At 36.9% G+C, this 18,619-nt stretch overlaps 1 protein-coding gene across 1 annotated transcript; it reads left to right on the top strand.

Moving 5' to 3' along the window:
• The first annotated feature begins 239 nt into the window (after nucleotides 1-239).
• Nucleotides 240-17,517, top strand: CYP97A3 (cytochrome P450, family 97, subfamily A, polypeptide 3). Its single transcript, XM_059581548.2, has 16 exons — nucleotides 240-548; nucleotides 629-797; nucleotides 5,488-5,704; nucleotides 5,810-5,881; nucleotides 5,973-6,083; nucleotides 7,470-7,661; nucleotides 7,814-7,975; nucleotides 9,877-9,972; nucleotides 10,047-10,148; nucleotides 10,654-10,686; nucleotides 10,777-10,857; nucleotides 10,950-11,032; nucleotides 11,846-11,977; nucleotides 16,384-16,444; nucleotides 16,614-16,679; nucleotides 17,092-17,517. The coding sequence occupies exons 1-16, from the start codon at nucleotides 431-433 to the stop codon at nucleotides 17,317-17,319; spliced, it is 1,923 nt and encodes a 640-aa protein (XP_059437531.2). The 5' UTR covers nucleotides 240-430; the 3' UTR covers nucleotides 17,320-17,517.
• The last annotated feature ends 1,102 nt before the right edge of the window (nucleotides 17,518-18,619 follow it).

The raw sequence follows: 18,619 nt of genomic DNA on the forward strand, positions 1-18,619 counted from the left end.
TGTTCACAAATGGCGGGTTGGAGACCTTACACCAAGACCCATTTCCCTTTTTCGGAGCTGAACTCACCAATGCAACCAAAACCCACCAGCCCCTGCCGTCATTTGATCGAGTTTAGAAGAGACAAAACATTTTGCTTAGTTGGGAACAGACAAAGAATAGAATGACCCATTTGCTTTGTCGTTTATCACTTGTTGAATCTTGACCGTCCATCTCCTTTAAGGTGATGTCTGGATCCTTGGGTTGGATATCTAACGATCTCATGCGAACACGCCTCTTGAAAAGGTTCCGTCCTGTCTTTTATGATTTTGGGTGCTTTATCTCTACAGTGCTCCTCTGTCACTCTCTCACACACACAGACTCACTCTCTTCAGATCTTCTGATGAGGAATTAATTCATCTCAGCCGAGAGCTCGGAATTTACCATTTTAGCATGGCTGCCCATTTTCCTCTGCTCCGGGCGCCAACCTCCCTCTCCACCAGACCTCTTCATATCTCCAGCTTCAAGCCCACTACCCCAACCTTCTCTTCGTACATTCCAAGACAAAGTGGTCGGTTCCGTATGTTTCTTTTGTAAAATATGACCACTATGTTTTGCTCTTTTCATTCTGTGCATGTGTCTGTTTTGCAGGTTTGCGTGGATTATCTTCTGTCGCATGCGCTTATTCAAATGGGAGGGAGCCTGAGCCTGACTCGGTGGATGACGGTGTCAAGAGTGTTGAACGGCTGCAGGAAGAGAAACCGCGTGCCGAGTTGTCTGATCGGATTGCATCGGGGGAATTCACTGTGGAGCAATCTGGGTATACTTAATTAATATAATAACCTTGAAATGAATGATGATCCTTTTGTTTCTCTTAGCATAGTAATCTACATTAAAGAATTGTGTGGATGTGCTTATATGGCAAGATATCCCATGTGGTTTAAAAATATTAGCCTTGAACAACATTGCTATCTTAGATGCTGTGTAGGGATGCATGGCTGAAATGAAATGGGCATTTTTTGTTAATCTATCAAATACTACCAGTCACAATGTCAATATCTATCACTACTTATAAAAATAAAAAAAAGAGTTGAATTATAAGCTTATTAAACAAATTATTTTAATCAAATTGTAGCCATTAGAATTAGATAGTCCTTCTATAGAATTCATTGAGATGTCAGACCAAATCCTAGTATGAAGAGGTAGGGGTTGTAATAACCCAGCAGGATTTAGATTCTGTGTCTTATTTCTTTGATAAGAGTCACATTCCCTGATGAACTGTTTGATATCCCTTTTCATCCCAGACCAAATAAAATCAGCCGTAGCTCTCTGTAGGGTTTTGTGATACCCTGAGTGTCCAACAATAGGGCTACTATGTACAGTGTAAAATCCTGTCTTTAAGTCCAGATTCCTCACCCAAGAAATATTCTGCCATTCTTGAAGAGTGGACCATTCCTCAAACTGTAACCCTTTCCTTCTAGTTTTCCCTCCTTCAGTTTCGATTGGATATCTTGGATGTTGCATCTTTTGAATAAGTTGCCTTCAAGTCTTCAATCCATGTAGGGTCTAGAAAAGTAATAACAGAAATACTAGAGTCCTCAGTATCAGTGCATTTGCAACTCTGTTCTCCTTACCTTTCTTGTATTCAATTGGAAAATCTTAACCCAACAACTTAGAAACCTATTTTTGTTCAGAGGGAATACCAACTTTCTGATCTAGGAGGAACTTCAGAGTATGATGATCTGTTTGAACTGTAAATGGTTTCCCTAGCAAATAGGAACTGCAAGTACCACGACAGTAGTTCCTTTTCATAAGTTGACAAATGCAGAGCCGACTTATAAAGGCATGTGGCCTATTATCTTGCATCAACACAGCTCATACCCCTTCACCAGATGCATCACATTCAATCGCAAAGGTTTTAGTAAAATCAAGAAGGGCTAACACCCGTGGGCTAGTTGACTGCAACTTTGAGTTTTTGGAAAGCCTCTCTATCTGAGTCAATCCACTTAAAAGAATCTCTCTTCAGTAGTGAAGTCAATGGGGGCAGCTATCAGTCCATAACCATGAATAAACTTCCTGTAATAGCTTGTTAAACCTAGAAAGGGCTAAGAGGACTAAAGCATGGCATAGGCAGCAAACCCTTAGTGACGATGTCCAGGAAAAGTCCAGTTTAGCATTGAATCTATATTCCCTTAGCACCCTCTTTTGAAATTACGAGACCTAAGTAGTCGATTTCAGGTAGCCAAAACTTACTCTTAGATCTCTTGGAATAAAGTTGGTGCTGTTTCAAGGTTCCCAAAATAGTTTTTAGACGTGTCAAGTGCAATTCTAGACTATAAATGTAGGCTAAAATGTCATAGAAAAACACAATCACAAAGTTTCTCAAATTGGGTCGAAAGACGTCATGCATTAAACCCTGATAGGTAGAAGATGCTTTTTGTTTTTTAAATGAATAAGGTAAAAGGTGTGTATTGGTTAAGTCAAAAGGCATAACCAGAAATTCATAGACCTTCATAAGTACAGAAAGCAGTCTTATGAATATCCTTCTCCCTCATTTTGATCTGGTTATCACCAGATCGTAAATCCATCTTAGAAAAAATAGTGGACCCATGCGATTCATCCAGTAACACATCCACTACGGAAATAAGATGTTTATCCTTATTAGTTTCCTTGTTTAAAGCCTGATAATTGATGTTCATGTGCTAACTTCCATTCACTTTCCTAGCCAATAATGCAGGCGAAGAAAATGGGGATAGACTTGGCCTAATTACCCCATATTCTAGGCACTCCCGAACAATCTTCTCAATTTCTATTTTTTTATACTTGGGGTACCTGTAAGGTGTAAAGCATAGAGGTTGTGAACCCTCTTTCAAATTGATTTGATGGTCATGGTTTCTGTTAAGTTTTGCAAACACCTTTTCAAATTCCCCTAACAGTTTTAAGGATTTGCTCATTTTCTTAAAAGCGTAATCTTCTTGACAATGTACTTAAAAAAAAAAAAAGAATCTTCTTGAAAATGGAGTTGTAATAAAACTCCTCTCTTTTCCGCCCTATGCTACTTATTAACTTCTTTCTCATCAATCAAGTAGTTCTAGTTGGGTTAAGATCCTTCCAAATTATTGTCCTTCCCATGTGGCTAAACTTGTATCTGCCTTCACTATTGATCATCTCCTCATTAGCAACTTTAACTTGTATCTGCTCCATTTGCTGGATTGGTAACTGATTTCTAGTAACCATGGAAGCATCCATAAAATTATGGGTACTACCCGTATCAATAAGCATCACCCCGTTGATTTCTTAACTGCCTCAATAGCCTCATGGTTCGAGGACTTGGTGAACCAGTAATGTCATGTAGAGATATCTCAGGAAATTCACCCAGTTCTTCTACAACTCCCTTGATAGATACAAATCCTCCCCTGCTGTCTATTCCAGGTAATCTTCTTGCCTCTCTTCCTTGGAAAACTCCATACCTTCCATTATGTACAATGTAGGAACCTTGCATTTGTGGCCTGGATGCCGCTTTTCATCACAATAATAGCATAATCCTTTATCCCTTCTCTCCTGCATCTGAGATAAAGTAATCTTCTGTATAGGAACCTTGTTCTTATTTTTAGATTTTGGAGGACCCGAAGATTGTTGGGATCCTTGTGGTTGTACTCTTTCCGCTTCACCCCCAAAGACCTCATAACCTCTCTGCTGCTCCGCACATACTCTTCTTGAATTGAGCGTTTAGTGGAGTTGGATTGAGAATTCTTACAGGCAGCCTTATTTCATCCTTCAACCCACTTAGAAAACAACTCAATTTGTTCCTTTCAGACAACCCTCTCAGCCTGTTGGATAAACTTTGAAACTCTGGCTTGTATGACGTTGAAGTAACCTGTCTTAGCCTAGTGAGTGCCTTCATTGGATCATCATAGGCTGTTGGTCCAAACCTCACTTGAAGAGCTTTGACAAATGCATCCCAAATAGTAAAAACACCAGATTCCTCTGCATCCTGAAACCATACTGAAGCCTCTCCTTCCAATATGAAGTGAGGCCATTAGAACCCAATGATGGATGGGTGTTTGATTGTAGTTGAAAAACTGGTTTACCGTGTATATCCATCCAGATGGATTCTTTTTCTGATGACAGGGAAACCCCCTAAGTCCTTGTGTGCCCACCTCTGAAAGATAAACCCCAGACTCGTGTAATGCACACCACCACACGAATTGGTTAAATTTGGCTTTTGTTTGGGGTGTGGCCCTAAGGAGTTATTTGCGCCCAAGGGAATTCAAACCTTAGACTTAATGGTTATGCCACCAAAGTCCGAAGCCTTCACCACTTGAGCCAACCCCTTGGGCTTAGATGGATTCTCCCCATCAAATCTTGAAAAGTCCAGTTTGAGTATCCTTGTCTGCAATCTTGCATGCTGCCCTCCTGTTGTTTTAGCTCCATCTTGATGCATATGTGAGTTTCTGCCTTGTACATTAGTTAAAGCTCTTATACTTTTTGCCATATTACTCATCTGAACAATATCTTCTAATATCTTCCATTGGTTTTCTTGAGCTCGCTGTTGTGCTTCTTGCTGCTGTCGCATATTGGCCACTGATTCTGTCAGTTGAAAGAAGTGTGTACCTTCTACCATTGTAGGAAGAATTGTTGTGATACCACTTGTAGTATGCTTGTTTAGTTTTCAGTAGAGAGTGTATCTGTGATGATTTGTAGTGCAATTGGTGAATTGAAGGAAAGGAAATGGAAATAAGAAGAAAGAATTGAGAGTGACTCAGTTCAAAGTAGTCAACCTCCAAAACAAAGTCTTTTATATTTCTCCCGAGTTGTTTTTACATTTCCCCCTTGGGCCTTTTAGACAAGCCTTAGAAACTTAACCACCTCCCTACTCATCAGGCCTAACTGGCTAAAATAATAAGATAAAGAAACCAGAAGTGGCTAACAGCCCAATAAACTTATCTATCTAAGCAATCACATGGAAATTTAATCCACCTAGGATTACAAATGGCACTATCTGATATAGCAACACACACCTCCATTATTAATCCACATGCTCTCCTCCAGATTCCCTTAACACTCCATACACCTTCCTTCAGATGCTGCCACCTATTCCAAAAACCTCAGATTATGCCATCTGTTTCCCCATTCCTGAGCTCCTCCCTTTCTATGCGATTAGCTCCCAACCCTTATTTGAAACCCATTTCTCTATGTACCATTCCCTTCTTACCAGAATCTTACCATTGCATCCTTCATCACTGGGCCCATTACATATTCTTTGGTTTTATTTCACTTAGGCATTCAAATGCTCACTTAGGTGTGCGTTTGAACTCCAATCTTGATAAGATGACTACTTATAGATTCAAAAGTTAATCTTGGAGGGTTGAATTTGTGTTTATACTTGTTTGTTTGTTTGAATACAGTCAAGGATAAATCTTCTTCATTGCATTTCTGCCTTCAAATGCATGTATGTGACCATTTTATAAATTCGTATTTATTCATTTGTCTTTTATTTTGGGTGCAAGTTTTCCATTTGTAGTGTTGAGGAGTTTGTCAAAGTTGGGGGTTCCTAGTGCAATTCTGGAATTCTTATTCGGGTGGGTTGATGCCCATGAAGAGTGTGCAAAGATTCCGGAGGCAAAAGGATCAATTGGTGCCATTCGAAGTGAGGCCTTTTTCATTCCCTTGTATGAGCTCTACCTCCGATATGGTGGAATTTTCAGGTTAAATTTTGGGCCAAAGGTTTGTTTTTTCTTATTTCAACATCCATTTCGCCTTGAATTTATTAGATTATTAATAGGGCATGTCAGTTACGGATTTTTGATCAACCCTTGATGTTGGTTGTAGTCATTTCTAATAGTTTCGGATCCTTCCATCGCAAAACATGTATTGAGGGATAACTCAAAGGCTTATTCGAAGGTAAACCAATTGACCTTTTCACTAATTGCTTATTTTTTCGTTCTCTCGCTCTCTCTCTCTCACATAGCCGCTGTTAACTCTTGGATGTCAGGGTATCTTGGCTGAAATTCTAGAATTTGTCATGGGGACGGGGCTTATCCCAGCTGATGGGGAGATATGGCGTGTTCGAAGACGTGCTATAGTGCCAGCATTGCATAAGAAGGTAACTCAAGTGATTTATGGATTTGGTGTTTATGTTGTTCACCTACCAAAGTTTCCATGTTCTTGTGATGTATGTCTTTCAATAAGTTAATTGTACAATGGGAAGTTGAGTGTTCTGAATGGCCAAAGAATGAGGCATGACATTACACACTACATGAGAGACAGAGTCTAAGCCTTTTGGTACTTAATATGAATATTAATACTATGTAAGAGTTGTTAGTTTTGGATGCAGATAGATGAGTGTGATTTATATGAATAAATTTAAACATTTTACCATTAGAAGGATATAACAAAAAGTGTTTTATATCCATTATAATGGGCATCATTTGAATTATACGAAAAACAGCTTATATGGTTGATAAAAAGGAAATATTTGCTTTAAGAAAGAAATATATCTAAATATTCGAAGAAGCTATACAAGGGTTTTGCCGGACTTGTTCGTATAGTACCTAATATTTCTAACAAGAATGTTAAATTACCAGTTATCTCAAAAGCTTAAGTTGATAGGAAGAGGTAAATTTTGATATCATTAACAAGGTATCAAAGCCAAAGGTCTTGGGATCGAACTTTGATTCCGTCAAATCACTATCTATTTAAATTAAATATTTCATGTATTGGACCTTACCTATTAAAAGGGAATTTGAGCCTACACGTGAAGGGGAGTGTTAAAGTAATGATTAAATGATAACAAATGTTGCATTTGCAAGAAGAGTGAGGAGACGGTGGATCATCTTCTTCTTCATTGTGAGGTGGCCTCTGCTTTGTGGAGTGCCTTTTTTGGTCGTTTTGGGTTATTATGGGTGATGCCTGGACGGGTTTTCGAGTTGTTAGCCTGTTGGTGGTTTTCAGGAAAGGGGGGGGAGTGCTGCGGTTTGGAAGATGGCACCTACTTGCTTTTTTTGGTGTCTATGGAGAGAGAGAAATAATAGGTGCTTCGAGGATGTTGAGAGGTCCTTTGAGGACATTTTATCTTATTGTTTCCATACTCAGTATTTTTGGACTGTAGCGTTTGTTTTTCCGGTTTCAATTAGCTATGATGATTTCCTTGTACGTTTTTCCCCTTCTAGTTAGGTGATCCTCTTTGTATACTTCCAGTGTACTTTGGGGCGCCTTACGCTTTTAATAAAATCTGTTACTTATCAAAAAAAAAAAAAGAAGTAATGATTAAGTGATTAAATTTATCTCTTCATATCAGCTTAAGCTTTTAGGATAACTGGTAATTTAACAAAGAGTATTGCCTACTTTACATGATATTTTAGTACACTGGAAGGTCAGCCTTGAGTTGGGCATTAAAAAATTTTCAACATTGTTAGAGTTGACCTGTTTTGCTGTTTGACTTTTTGTTTGTTTGTTTGTTTTTAATTTTTTTTTTTTTTTTGATATGTAGTATGTGGCTGCTATGATTAACCTCTTCGGACAAGCTACAGATAGGCTTTGCAAAACGCTTGAGGCGGCTGCATCTGATGGGGAGGATGTTGAGATGGAGTCACTTTTCTCACGTTTGACATTGGATATTATTGGAAAGGCAGTATTTAATTACGATTTTGATTCATTAACAAATGATACTGGGATAGTTGAGGTATTCCTTTGTCCCCCCACCCTTTTCCCTTTGATCTTATCTTCTGTTTGTTGAAGTTCATACCCGTTCCAGTTTTACAGCCTCCATAGTTTTTGGTTAAGGTTGCTTTCATATAAATGCTTCATATGTATTTTGTATTTTGGCTAAACCAGGCGGTTTACACTGTCCTAAGAGAAGCAGAAGATCGGAGTGTTGCTCCAATTCCAATCTGGGAGATTCCAATATGGAAAGACATATCACCTCGGCAGAAAAAGGTTGCTGCATCGCTCAAATTGATTAATGATACACTTGATGATCTGATTGCAATATGTAAGGTAAGGTCCTCAACTGTAGGAGCATAAAACTATTTTCTTCAAATTTGTTTTGGTATATAATGGTTCAATGCATATTGGATATCTGTGCTGATACACATTTGTGCATACTTATGTAATGCTTGCTACCTTGCAAAACATGGGCACACGGTTGACAATGCACGTTGAGCCCACTCCCCCTCTATTTTAACTATTGCCAAATCGATGACATACCACACCTAATAGGTATTAAAGGGGCCACTTCAGCATTTTATTTGAGAAATATCTTGTTTGTATTATAGATTTGAGATAAGCCAATTTAAAGTGCTTTATCCTTGAACTTTATGCCCGAGGAAAATATATTAGAAAACCACAGAGGCACCGGAATACTTTTTTTTGGATAAATAAATGAATATCATTAAAAGTGTATGGCGCCTCATGTACACAGTGAGTATACAAGAGAAGCCACCTAAGAATTAGTGGCAAAAAGAACAAGAAACTCAAGATAACTAATTACTAAAAGAGAAACAAAAGCAGCTGTCCAGAGATACAAAGTATTGAAGAAAAAAGATTTCAGCTCCTTCAACGTCTTCTCGTGGTTCTCAAAATATCTATCATTCTTTTCCCTCCAAAGACACCACAAAAGACACAATGGCACCATCTTTTATACAGCAGCACTCTATGTACTACTAGTAGTCCACCAACAAGCAAACATATCGACTACCCATCTAGGCATAATTCAAGACAACCTGAACCGATTAAAGAAAACATTCTATAAAGCACAAGCAAACATTCCATAGGGGCACTGGAATACAGCTACCCTTGATGCTATTCAAAGGCCCCTAATGTATGTATCTATATATATGGGATACAGATTGATTATCTTTGTCTCTCTAGTAGAGTGTGAAAGAAACAGAGTGTTAAGGAAAGGACTACCAGAAGGAAAATGGAAGAGAAAAAGTGGTGAGGCATGATGCAAAGTGCCACCTGGTAAAAGTATGAAAGCAGTCGGAAAGAAAGTTTTGCCACCTTTAATGCTTACAACTTAACCCTAAGAGGAGTTATGTCTAAATATAAACTTCTTTGAATACTAACTACCTTCTAACCGTATCACACCTTTCCTATTGTTTGGATATTGGCTCGATAGACCTTTTCCAGGGTTTAAACCAAGATGATATCACTTTAAAATGAATTTATTAAAAAATAAGAAATTTTACCTGCTCAAATCTTAGTTCATTGCTGGTAAAATCCTAATCAATTACTGTAAATTTATTTATTATGATGTGATGCATCAGATATGATACAGCTCAATTTTAGTTACATGGCATAATGTATCTGTGTTACCAGACAAATTGTCCAAATTGGAATTTATAGATTCTTTATGGTGGAACTTGTGTAGAATCCTCGCTTTGTCAAAAAAGGCCACTACCTAGTGCTGATATTGCAAAAATTGGATCTTGGGTGGGAAGATATAAATGCCCGTATCTTTCAGCAAGTCCTTTAGGAAATTATGATTGCTGGCATTGTTAAAGATGAAAGAGGGAGCTTGTGATAGTTACTAATTAGGCGCTGTTTGCTTAAAAGTTTGATAAATTATTGTATAATATACTGCAACTTCTTCAAGTCTTGTTCTCATGAAAATGTATGTAATCTTGTTGTTGAAGAAGATATGAATGGTTGATATCAAACTCAATAGTTCCTTGAGACTATTTTCTGAAAATCGGGAACTTTTTTAAGTTTTGTTATGTTATGAAGGTGTTCAACTTCTTTATGATTAAACTGACTTGTATGCTGTTGTTTGTGGTCTATATATTGAATTGCAAACCCATGAATCATCATAATGTTTTTGCAGACCTTTTACACGTGCTTGACTGCTAAGTTTGCCAGTTCTTGTTTATATGAATATTTTATCTCTTCATCTGCAGAGGATGGTTGATGAAGAAGAGCTTCAGTTTCATGAGGAATACATGAATGAACAAGATCCCAGTATTCTCCACTTCCTTTTGGCGTCAGGAGATGATGTATGATACTAGAAACTGTCAAATGTTTTTGTTCCAGTCCAACTGATTGAAGCTTTCCTCTCAATTGTCTGCAGGTTTCAAGCAAGCAACTCCGTGATGACTTGATGACAATGCTTATAGCTGGCCATGAAACATCAGCCGCAGTATTAACATGGACCTTTTATCTTCTCTCCAAGGTAATGTATGGTTAAGGTTAGTTATTTCATAGAGTGCATATACAAGTTTACTTATCAAAAAAAAGAGTGCATATACAAGTTTACATCAGCTACCTAATAGGAAAATGTTTGCAGTAGTTCATTAGGATGGAATAATTTTGAAATGTTATAGTATTAATGTTCTCAAAGTTCTTTTATTAGATAAATTCTGTGCTTAAAATGGATAATATAATTGTGTAAAGCGCAAAAGGAAATTTGTCTAGTAATCCGTAGATTGACAGTTGTTTTGGCATATCTTTTACATGCAGTTAATGTATCAAGAACAAACAATGTAGCTTTCTAGCAACATGAACACATATATATATATCTTCCTCTTTGTCAAGTCTGGCTATACATGCTCACACAATAACCTTAAATATGTATAAATGTGTATGTACTTATGCATATGAAGACCCCAAATGTATCTTGCCCAAGTGACTACTTTGTAAAGGTCATCATTATTTTTTTCCTTTGTGATTGGTTGCAGGAGCCTAGTGTCATGGCCAAACTTCAAGAGGAGGTATCTTAAAAGGTCACATTCATTGAATTAGTATCAAAAGAAAGAAGAGTGACAAAATTTTAATATATGTGATATTATTATATTTTGTAGGTAGATTCTGTTCTAGGAGACCAGTTTCCAACAATTGAAGACATGAAAAAACTCAAGTATGCAACTCGAGTAATCAATGAAGTGAGAAGATGATATTTTTAACCAGTTTTGGACTTAATCTTTTGCTTTCATGCATTCATATTTTTTTTCAAACTCTCTTCACTTCTTGGCAGTCCTTGAGGCTTTACCCACAGCCGCCTGTATTAATTCGTCGTTCACTTGAGGATGATGTGCTTGGAAAGTATCCCATAAGAAGGTATGTCCAAGTTATTGTCAGTTCTATGTTTTGCTGCCAGTTAGCATACATTTTTCTTGGTAATTTTCTTGCTTAAAACCTTTTTTCTTTTTAGTAATAACCTTATTATTTCTCTATATTTTTTGTTAATGTCTTCTAGTCCCTCCCATTTTCTATATCAGTTATCTTTCATCAATTAGGTGAAAAGTGTGTTCCATGGTAGGGAAAAGAATCCTGTGCCGGTGGATCTTGACTATTATTAATATATTTTTATGTATTCCTTATTATGCCATGCCATGCCCAACAGCCACCCACCCCCCCCCCCCCCCCCCCCCCCCCCCCCCCCCAAAAAAAAAAAAAAAAATGGAAAAAGAAAAAATATATTACATTGTGCTCACTATGTTTTCACTTGGTATAAATTTTGACGGGTCTAAAGTATAAAAGACAAATGCTAGAGTATTAAATTAGAGCAGCTTTACTTAACTCACACCCCTTCTCTTTTGTCTCCAATAATTGTTACAGTTTCAAAGAGCATGACAGCAGAACATTGATAGATTATGCAGAAACAGTGATGTAATATTTGGAAAAGATCAATTTTATGCAATGGATGTACATTATGAGTTTCTGTCAACTTGCGTTGCGTCAAGTCAGAGTATCTTTGGAAAAATATGAGTTTCTATCTTTGGATAGTTTCTTGTGTTGTGCATGTTAAGTCTCGAGTTGTTTCAGTTTTCTATTTGGCGTTATCATTTTAGCATTCATGTTCAATGCCATGTCTTGGATGCGGTTATTATAATGCAATATATTTTTTCTGCTTCTGTTATTAATTTACAGGGGTGAGGATATCTTTATTTCTGTTTGGAACCTGCATCGTAGTCCAAAGCATTGGGATGATGCAAGTAAGTTTAAACCTGAAAGGTGGCCTTTAGATGGACCCAATCCAAATGAAACTAACCAAAATTTCAGGTATATTTAATCTATTTTGTACAAATATCATTGTGTTGATTTCCTGTCTTATACAGCCAGTCAGTTATGTGATTGAAGAATTTCATGTTGTTTTCCATGTCGGAACCTTCTCAATTTGTAGTACCATTTGAAATAAAGTCAGAGAAGTATTTTGTTAATAGGAAAATCAAATTGTATAAGAGAACTTTCAATATTTGTTGGGATTAGGGAAGTAAGAGTTCAAGAACAAAGTACCACCAGAATGCGTGGACGAATGGATCTGTAGAAAAAGTATCTATAATACAACACTGAACCTGTCCTTTTGGGGTTTTTTTTTGCGTTCCACTTGATTTGTTATTACATTAGCCATTATGGGGCTATTGGGTTTGCTTGAAGTGAGTTGATGTTATTTTGTTCCAATTCACACTCATTTGGGGCTGCTTGGCTCAATAAGCTGTTAGATTTGCCATTTCTTGGCCACATATGGCTGTTTGGCTCACTTGAGTCATTATTTAATTAGCTTATTTGTGCAACACGTGTTATAAACTATTATCCAATGTGTATTCGGGTTATATGATTGGTCTATTTGTTCTTGGCTCTTCTTCAAGCCATTTGATTGGCTTCCATGGGTCATCTTTCTGCTAGATGTTTGTTGGTGGCTTCCTTTTTTTTGGTTTTTTTTGGTGGAACCCTAGTTCTCCGTCCATCCCGATTTATAGTTTTGTTTTCCTTTCCAGGACATCCCAAGATATATGTTCACTTTCTGAGGTGGAAGTTCTTAGTTCCTTATTTTCTTATACCTCTCATGTTCTTAATAAAAGTAAACCAGCTTATTAAAATTCGTGTCACCTCTAGTTTATAAAGGACATTTTAGAAGATTATTATATTTATATATTTTTATCGATAATTGTGTTTTTTCATAGCAAGATATTTATATTGGGATGGAGGAAGTATGCAGGAGGGCGAGAAACAGCAAAAATCTAGCGTCTAAAATTTGAAAGATCAATAAAATCCAGCAACTTTACAAATGATAAACGATTAGTGGCTGGCATCCAATCATCGAGAAATGAAAAACAAAAGCTTCAACTTCGTTGCCAAAGCCTCATAACTCTCAAATCTTCATGCATCCGTCTCCCTCTGGATACGCTACATAATTCATAGTGGAATTACTCTTCAATTATTATTATTGTTATTATTAGTATTATTCATATTATTATGCCTCCCAAAATATCCTTTCCAACATGCCAACATATCAGCCTCCGTTCTAGGCATAACCCATAAAACCTTACAGAAATAGAACATTGTGGTCCATAATTTTCTAGGCATAATCGGATGATTGTAGCTCAAAAAGCCCAGAAAAGAACATCATCGAGGGTGAAAGTTGACAGATGAATTAGGAAACAAATGCAGCTGGACAGAGGTGGTTTGGTTCCACATGCAAGGGCTCCAACTCCATTGTCTTGTTGGAACGTGCAAGTTGTGCTGAGAATTGGTCCCCCCTGACCATAAATCCATTTTCTACTTGCGTAAGTACTTGCAACACCATTCCACTAAGTATATTATGCTTCCTGAAATTATCCACAATTAGAATCTTCACTAACACATGTTATTAAAGTAAAGAAAAAAATGGCCTTCCGTGGCAATTTACTTGAGGAAGTTTATTCAGGGCAACCAACCGGGTTTGATACTTAGGGGGAGTCTCAGGGTAGGTCGAAGAAAGAATTGTATGGTCTAAAACTGAAGCAACGCATATGGAAGAGGACGTTTTGCAAACACTTGATCATCCAAAGCGGAACACTAGAAGGAAGCCTAGATATCCATAAGTTTGATTATGTGATCAATCTTAGTGGATTTTAGTTGCTGTTTGTGTCTTGAACTAATTATTTTCTTATGTTAAGTCTTTTAATTTTTATGTAATGAGTCATGTGACCTTTTGGATTCCATCTAAAGGAGATCATTTAAAGTTAAGTCTTACTATCAGGTGTCATCTAATCCTAGAAGGTCCAATTTTCCTTGGAAGAGTATTTGAAAAGTTAAGGCTTCCTCGAGCGTGGCATTCTTTGTGTGGACGGCAGTTTTAAGGAAAATTCTTAACTTTTGATAGTTTACGAAAGATGAATGTTATTGTGGTGGAGTAGTGTTATATGTGTAAATAATGTAGGGAGTTTATAGATCATCTAATCCTTCACTATTAGGTTGCAACAAAGTTGTGGAGTACACTTCTTCAGTTTGGTATTGCTTGGATTATTTCTCTAAGGGTGAGCGAGTTGTTGGGAAGTTGGAGGGGACAATTGGGAAACCAAAATGCTTTGAAAATATGGAGACTGGCTTTGTTGTGTTTAATGTGGTGCCTTTGGAGAGAACGGAATGTAAGGAGCTTTGAAGATCATAACATTGGATTGTTAGAGATGAAGAAGATATGTTAAGAGTCATGTACACATGGAGAGGCATGGAATAGTTTGCTTGTCTCTAAATTTTTTTTTGAGTCTTTGGAATTATGTTCTTCTTCTATAATTTAGGGCTTCTTTTGTATACTCCCGATGCATTAGGCTTGTGCCCTTCTACGCTTTGTATGAATATACATTACTTATATATATAGATATATATATGTGTGTGTGTGTGTGTGTGTGACCATAACAGGACAGATGTAGAATCGTTAGGTTAGATTTGAATTAGTGGTTGTGATCACGTCTTAGCTAGGGCAACAACTTATGGTCTTATTTAAGAGTTTTTTGAAGTTGTACCAACAACTCTTTTTTTTTTTTTTTTCCAGAGAATTAAATAAACTTTCAGCCAACATTTATGGCTTCTCTCTCCCTTTTCTTAGGGATTGAGTTTGGAGTTCTTGCTTATTTAATAGCTTGAACTAGCTCTCTGATTTATGTTCTTAAACTCTTTTTTCTCTCATTCATATTCGGAATTGCATCAAAAATAGTCACCAAGAGCGTTGTTTGGTAAGTTTCTTGAGGTTGTTTTGGAATTTTGATCTTCATAGGTATCACATGGATCATTTAGTATTTCACTTGCATACTAATGTGGGATATATTCTACTTGTGGTTTAATGGATGATATTGTCGGAGAGGGAGGCTTTGTAGAGATTGGTGGTGGAAACCAAATGTGATAGCACAAATGGCGGTTGGTGTTTTATGGAGGTAATGGGACCTTTTGGAGTGGGAGTGTGGAAATATATAAAGAGGGGTGGGGAGTCTTTTCAATATTTGTCTTTTTTTTTTTGATGAATGAGTCTTTTCGATATTTGTTAGATATGAGGCGGGAGATTGGGCCAAGATCATGTTTTGGCATGATTTGTGGTGTGGGGATCAGTCCCTGAAGGTAACTTTTATGGAAATGTTTGGTATTGCACGTTGTAAGGAGGCTTGGGTGGCGGATCATATGCAGTTTTTTAATAGCAATCTTCAGCGAAATATATCTTTTTATTAGACCAGTGAGGTGGACTTGGTCAATGCGTTCATTGATCTATTGTACTCTCTTAGGTTGAGACAAGGTGGTGAGGATAAAATATGTTGGATCCCACCTAAAAGGCAGAAGTTTGAAGTAAGGTTGTTTTATCATGCATTGTCTATTCTTGTTAGTTGCCCATTCATTGGAAGAGTATCTGGGGAGCTAAGGCTTCATTGAGGGTGGCATTCTTTGTGTAGACGGTAGCACTAGGGAAGATCTTAAGTTTGGATAACCTAAGGAAGATGAAATTCTTAGTGGTGGATTGGTGTTGTATGTGCAAGAGAAGTGTGCAGTCTATAGATCATCTTCTTCTTCACTGTGAAGTGGCTAGAGAATTATGAGCTTCTATTTTCCTCCTCTTTGATATAGAATGAGTCATACCTAAAAGGGTAATAAAGTTGTTGGCATGTTGAAGAGGCCATAACAGTTTAGAAGCTTGGAAGATGGAACCTTCGTGCTTTATACCGTTCTAGCATAATGCACTATGATGCATAGAATTACAAGCTTACTGTCATCACTTCTCTTTCTTTTGACTAAGGCTTTGTTTTTGTTTTTGTTTTTTTGTTTTTTTGTTTTGTTTTGTTTTTGTTTTTGTTTTTGTTTTTTTTTTTTTTTTTCCTGCATTTTTGAGTCTAAGATGACCCCTAGGTGCTGGTTCTTGCTTTGAATTCCACTCCATGTATGGATTTGAACTTGGTCCATCCTCTAGCAATGTCCATGCTTACACAGCCAATATTTGGCCAGGTCACCTTTTATTAAAGTCATGCTTGGCATCAAAATTTTGTAAGGGGAATATTAGTTTCCAGGATACTGTTATCTCTCAATAGCCATTACAAACAATCTTTTAGGCATTTTTTGGGGGTGGGGAATGGTAGTGTATACTCTCATTAAAAAAGCAACCTTTTTTTTTAATTGAAAAGTGACCTGCCATGTTTTTACAAATAGATGATACCGTCTTTTTTCAGTTACTTGCCCTTTGGTGGAGGACCACGGAAATGTGTAGGTGACTTGTTCGCTTCATACGAGGTAAATTTTATTAAGATTGCTGTAAGCTCTGAAACTTGTTAGATGATCAACTGTCATGATATAAAAAAAATAAAATTTGATGTATTGTATAGCGATATTTTTAAATATGTATTTACTTCTCATTTAAACAAATTATAAACTTCAAACTTCTTCCTCACACATTTTGCAGACTGTAGTGGCACTGGCAATGCTTGTCCAGCAATTTGACTTTCAATTGGCCGTTGGAGCTCCTCCTGTAAGTAGCATGCTGTTTATTTTACATGTTTTTTGGGCAAGCCTGAAATTTTTGGAACCATGGTTATAGACTTGTTATCTTGACTTATATTCATAGTTTAATGGAGTAAAATCTGATAACTTAGCACATCGAAAAGAGTCAGACTTGACACCACTAAATATTTTATTAACCCAGAGAGTCTGGTAAAGCTATTACAAGGTCGATAGCACAAATAAAGAAATTGTCAGCTCTAATTTGGGGTCGACATGCACCACCTGACCTAGATGCAGCTGATTGAGCTTCCATCAAGCGTCTCGTTTTATTTATACTAAGTACACTTGAATTAGTTAAAGTCAAGTTCCCGAAGGTAGGGGATGCTAATGGACTTTGAGAAAGTGAACTTCAAGTTTATCTACTAACAATGGGTGTATAGGTTAAGATGACTACAGGAGCGACAATCCACACGACAGACGGGTTGAAGATGACCGTCACAAAGAGAATAAAACGTCCCATAGTCCCCGTACTGGATATGCCGACATTGAAAATGGATTCATCAGTCATCCTCTCAAAAGGGGACACATTATTGGGTCAGGAAGGTGAAGTTTCCTCTCCTCATTTGATGCAGGACATGCGGTCCCCACTAGAGAAAAAAAATAAATAAATAGTTTTTATTTATTTATTTTATAATCCTTTCCCTACTAGGATTAGATTTACTTTCTCTACTAAGAATAAATTTACTTTCTCTACTAGAAGTAGATTTACTTTATTTCAAGGATTTCTCTTCTATAAATAGGCAAGCTTATTATGTAAAACTCAATTCATTGAATTGTTATCAAATCAGAAAAATTTCTCTTAAATATTCTACGGAGTTTTATTTCTTTGCGGGCTTGTTTTTATCTTTTTGAGTAGAAGATGAAGACGTTTCTCCTTGCAGAATCAAAGACGTTACTCTTTGATTAGTTACCTTAGTCTTCCGCTACGCCATCATTCTTGATTGCTATATAGCCTTGCTACTTTCTGCCTATATACTGCACAATATGCTTCCCCTTTTTCGGGATGATTGCTTTATAGCCTTGCTACTTTCTGCCTATATACATCACAATATGCTTCCCCTTCCTCTTCCATGCCTAAACCGCATAGCATGTGCTTGACTTTTCAGATGATAACAAACAATTGGAGTTTTGTTGAGTATAGAGACCATCTCGAATTGTAAGAGAGGACGAAAGCCTGACAATCGAGGACAAAAGTTCTCCCAAGCATTTTGAAAAAGAGAGTAATGTTATTTATTTAGTAGATTAGTATATAACTTGATATTTGTGGCAAGGAATATCAGTCTTTGGATCATCATTAAAAATGAGATAGGTTAATTTTCACTGTCACACTATTCCAATTGTGTGCCAGTCATATAGTAATCTATTAAGCGTTGCTCCTTTGGAACTGCATCGCGAGCTTACAAGTTGAAAGAAATAGGTGGCATGTGATGTGGGATTTTCACCAAAATGCGAAAGTACACTATGTTGATGCGATTTGAAGCAATCAACACTATACGAGAGTATGTAATGGCAAATGGCTTCCAACAATTTGGACTCGAATGTTCTTTTAGATCAAATTGTTAGGATTTTTGTTACATCAGCATTTACAGTTTTTATTACTACTTTAGTATTTACTAGGTTTTATCACATTTTAAATTTCATAAATACTAATGTTGTCAAATTTTTAACGATTTAATTTGAAAATAATGATTGAATTTTAAAGGATTTAACATGGTAGAATATCCTATATGAAGGGGCCGCCGGAATCCAATCCCAAGCACAAATGCACAAATATGCAGCAATTTGTTCTAAAATTCTGCAGCAATTGAAATAACAAATCAACCACAAAGATAATCATCACACAATCAACACAATGCTTTTGTTGGCAAAGTAAAATCACTTCGGAGCAATCAAATCTAGCAAACCAAT

This window comes from Corylus avellana, chromosome 1 (assembly GCF_965113065.1).
Source record: "Corylus avellana chromosome 1, dhCorAvel1.hap1.2, whole genome shotgun sequence".
Taxonomy (NCBI): Eukaryota; Viridiplantae; Streptophyta; class Magnoliopsida; order Fagales; family Betulaceae; genus Corylus; species Corylus avellana.

Coding starts and splice junctions, on each gene's coding strand:
- CYP97A3 (XM_059581548.2), top strand. CDS start 431: ATGGCTGCCCATTTTCCTCTGCTCCGGGCGCCAACCTCCCTCTCCACC. Junction 7,976..9,876: donor ATCTGATTGCAATATGTAAG/GTAAGGTCCTCA, acceptor CTTCATCTGCAG/AGGATGGTTGATGAAGAAGA. Junction 16,680..17,091: donor TGGCCGTTGGAGCTCCTCCT/GTAAGTAGCATG, acceptor ATGGGTGTATAG/GTTAAGATGACTACAGGAGC.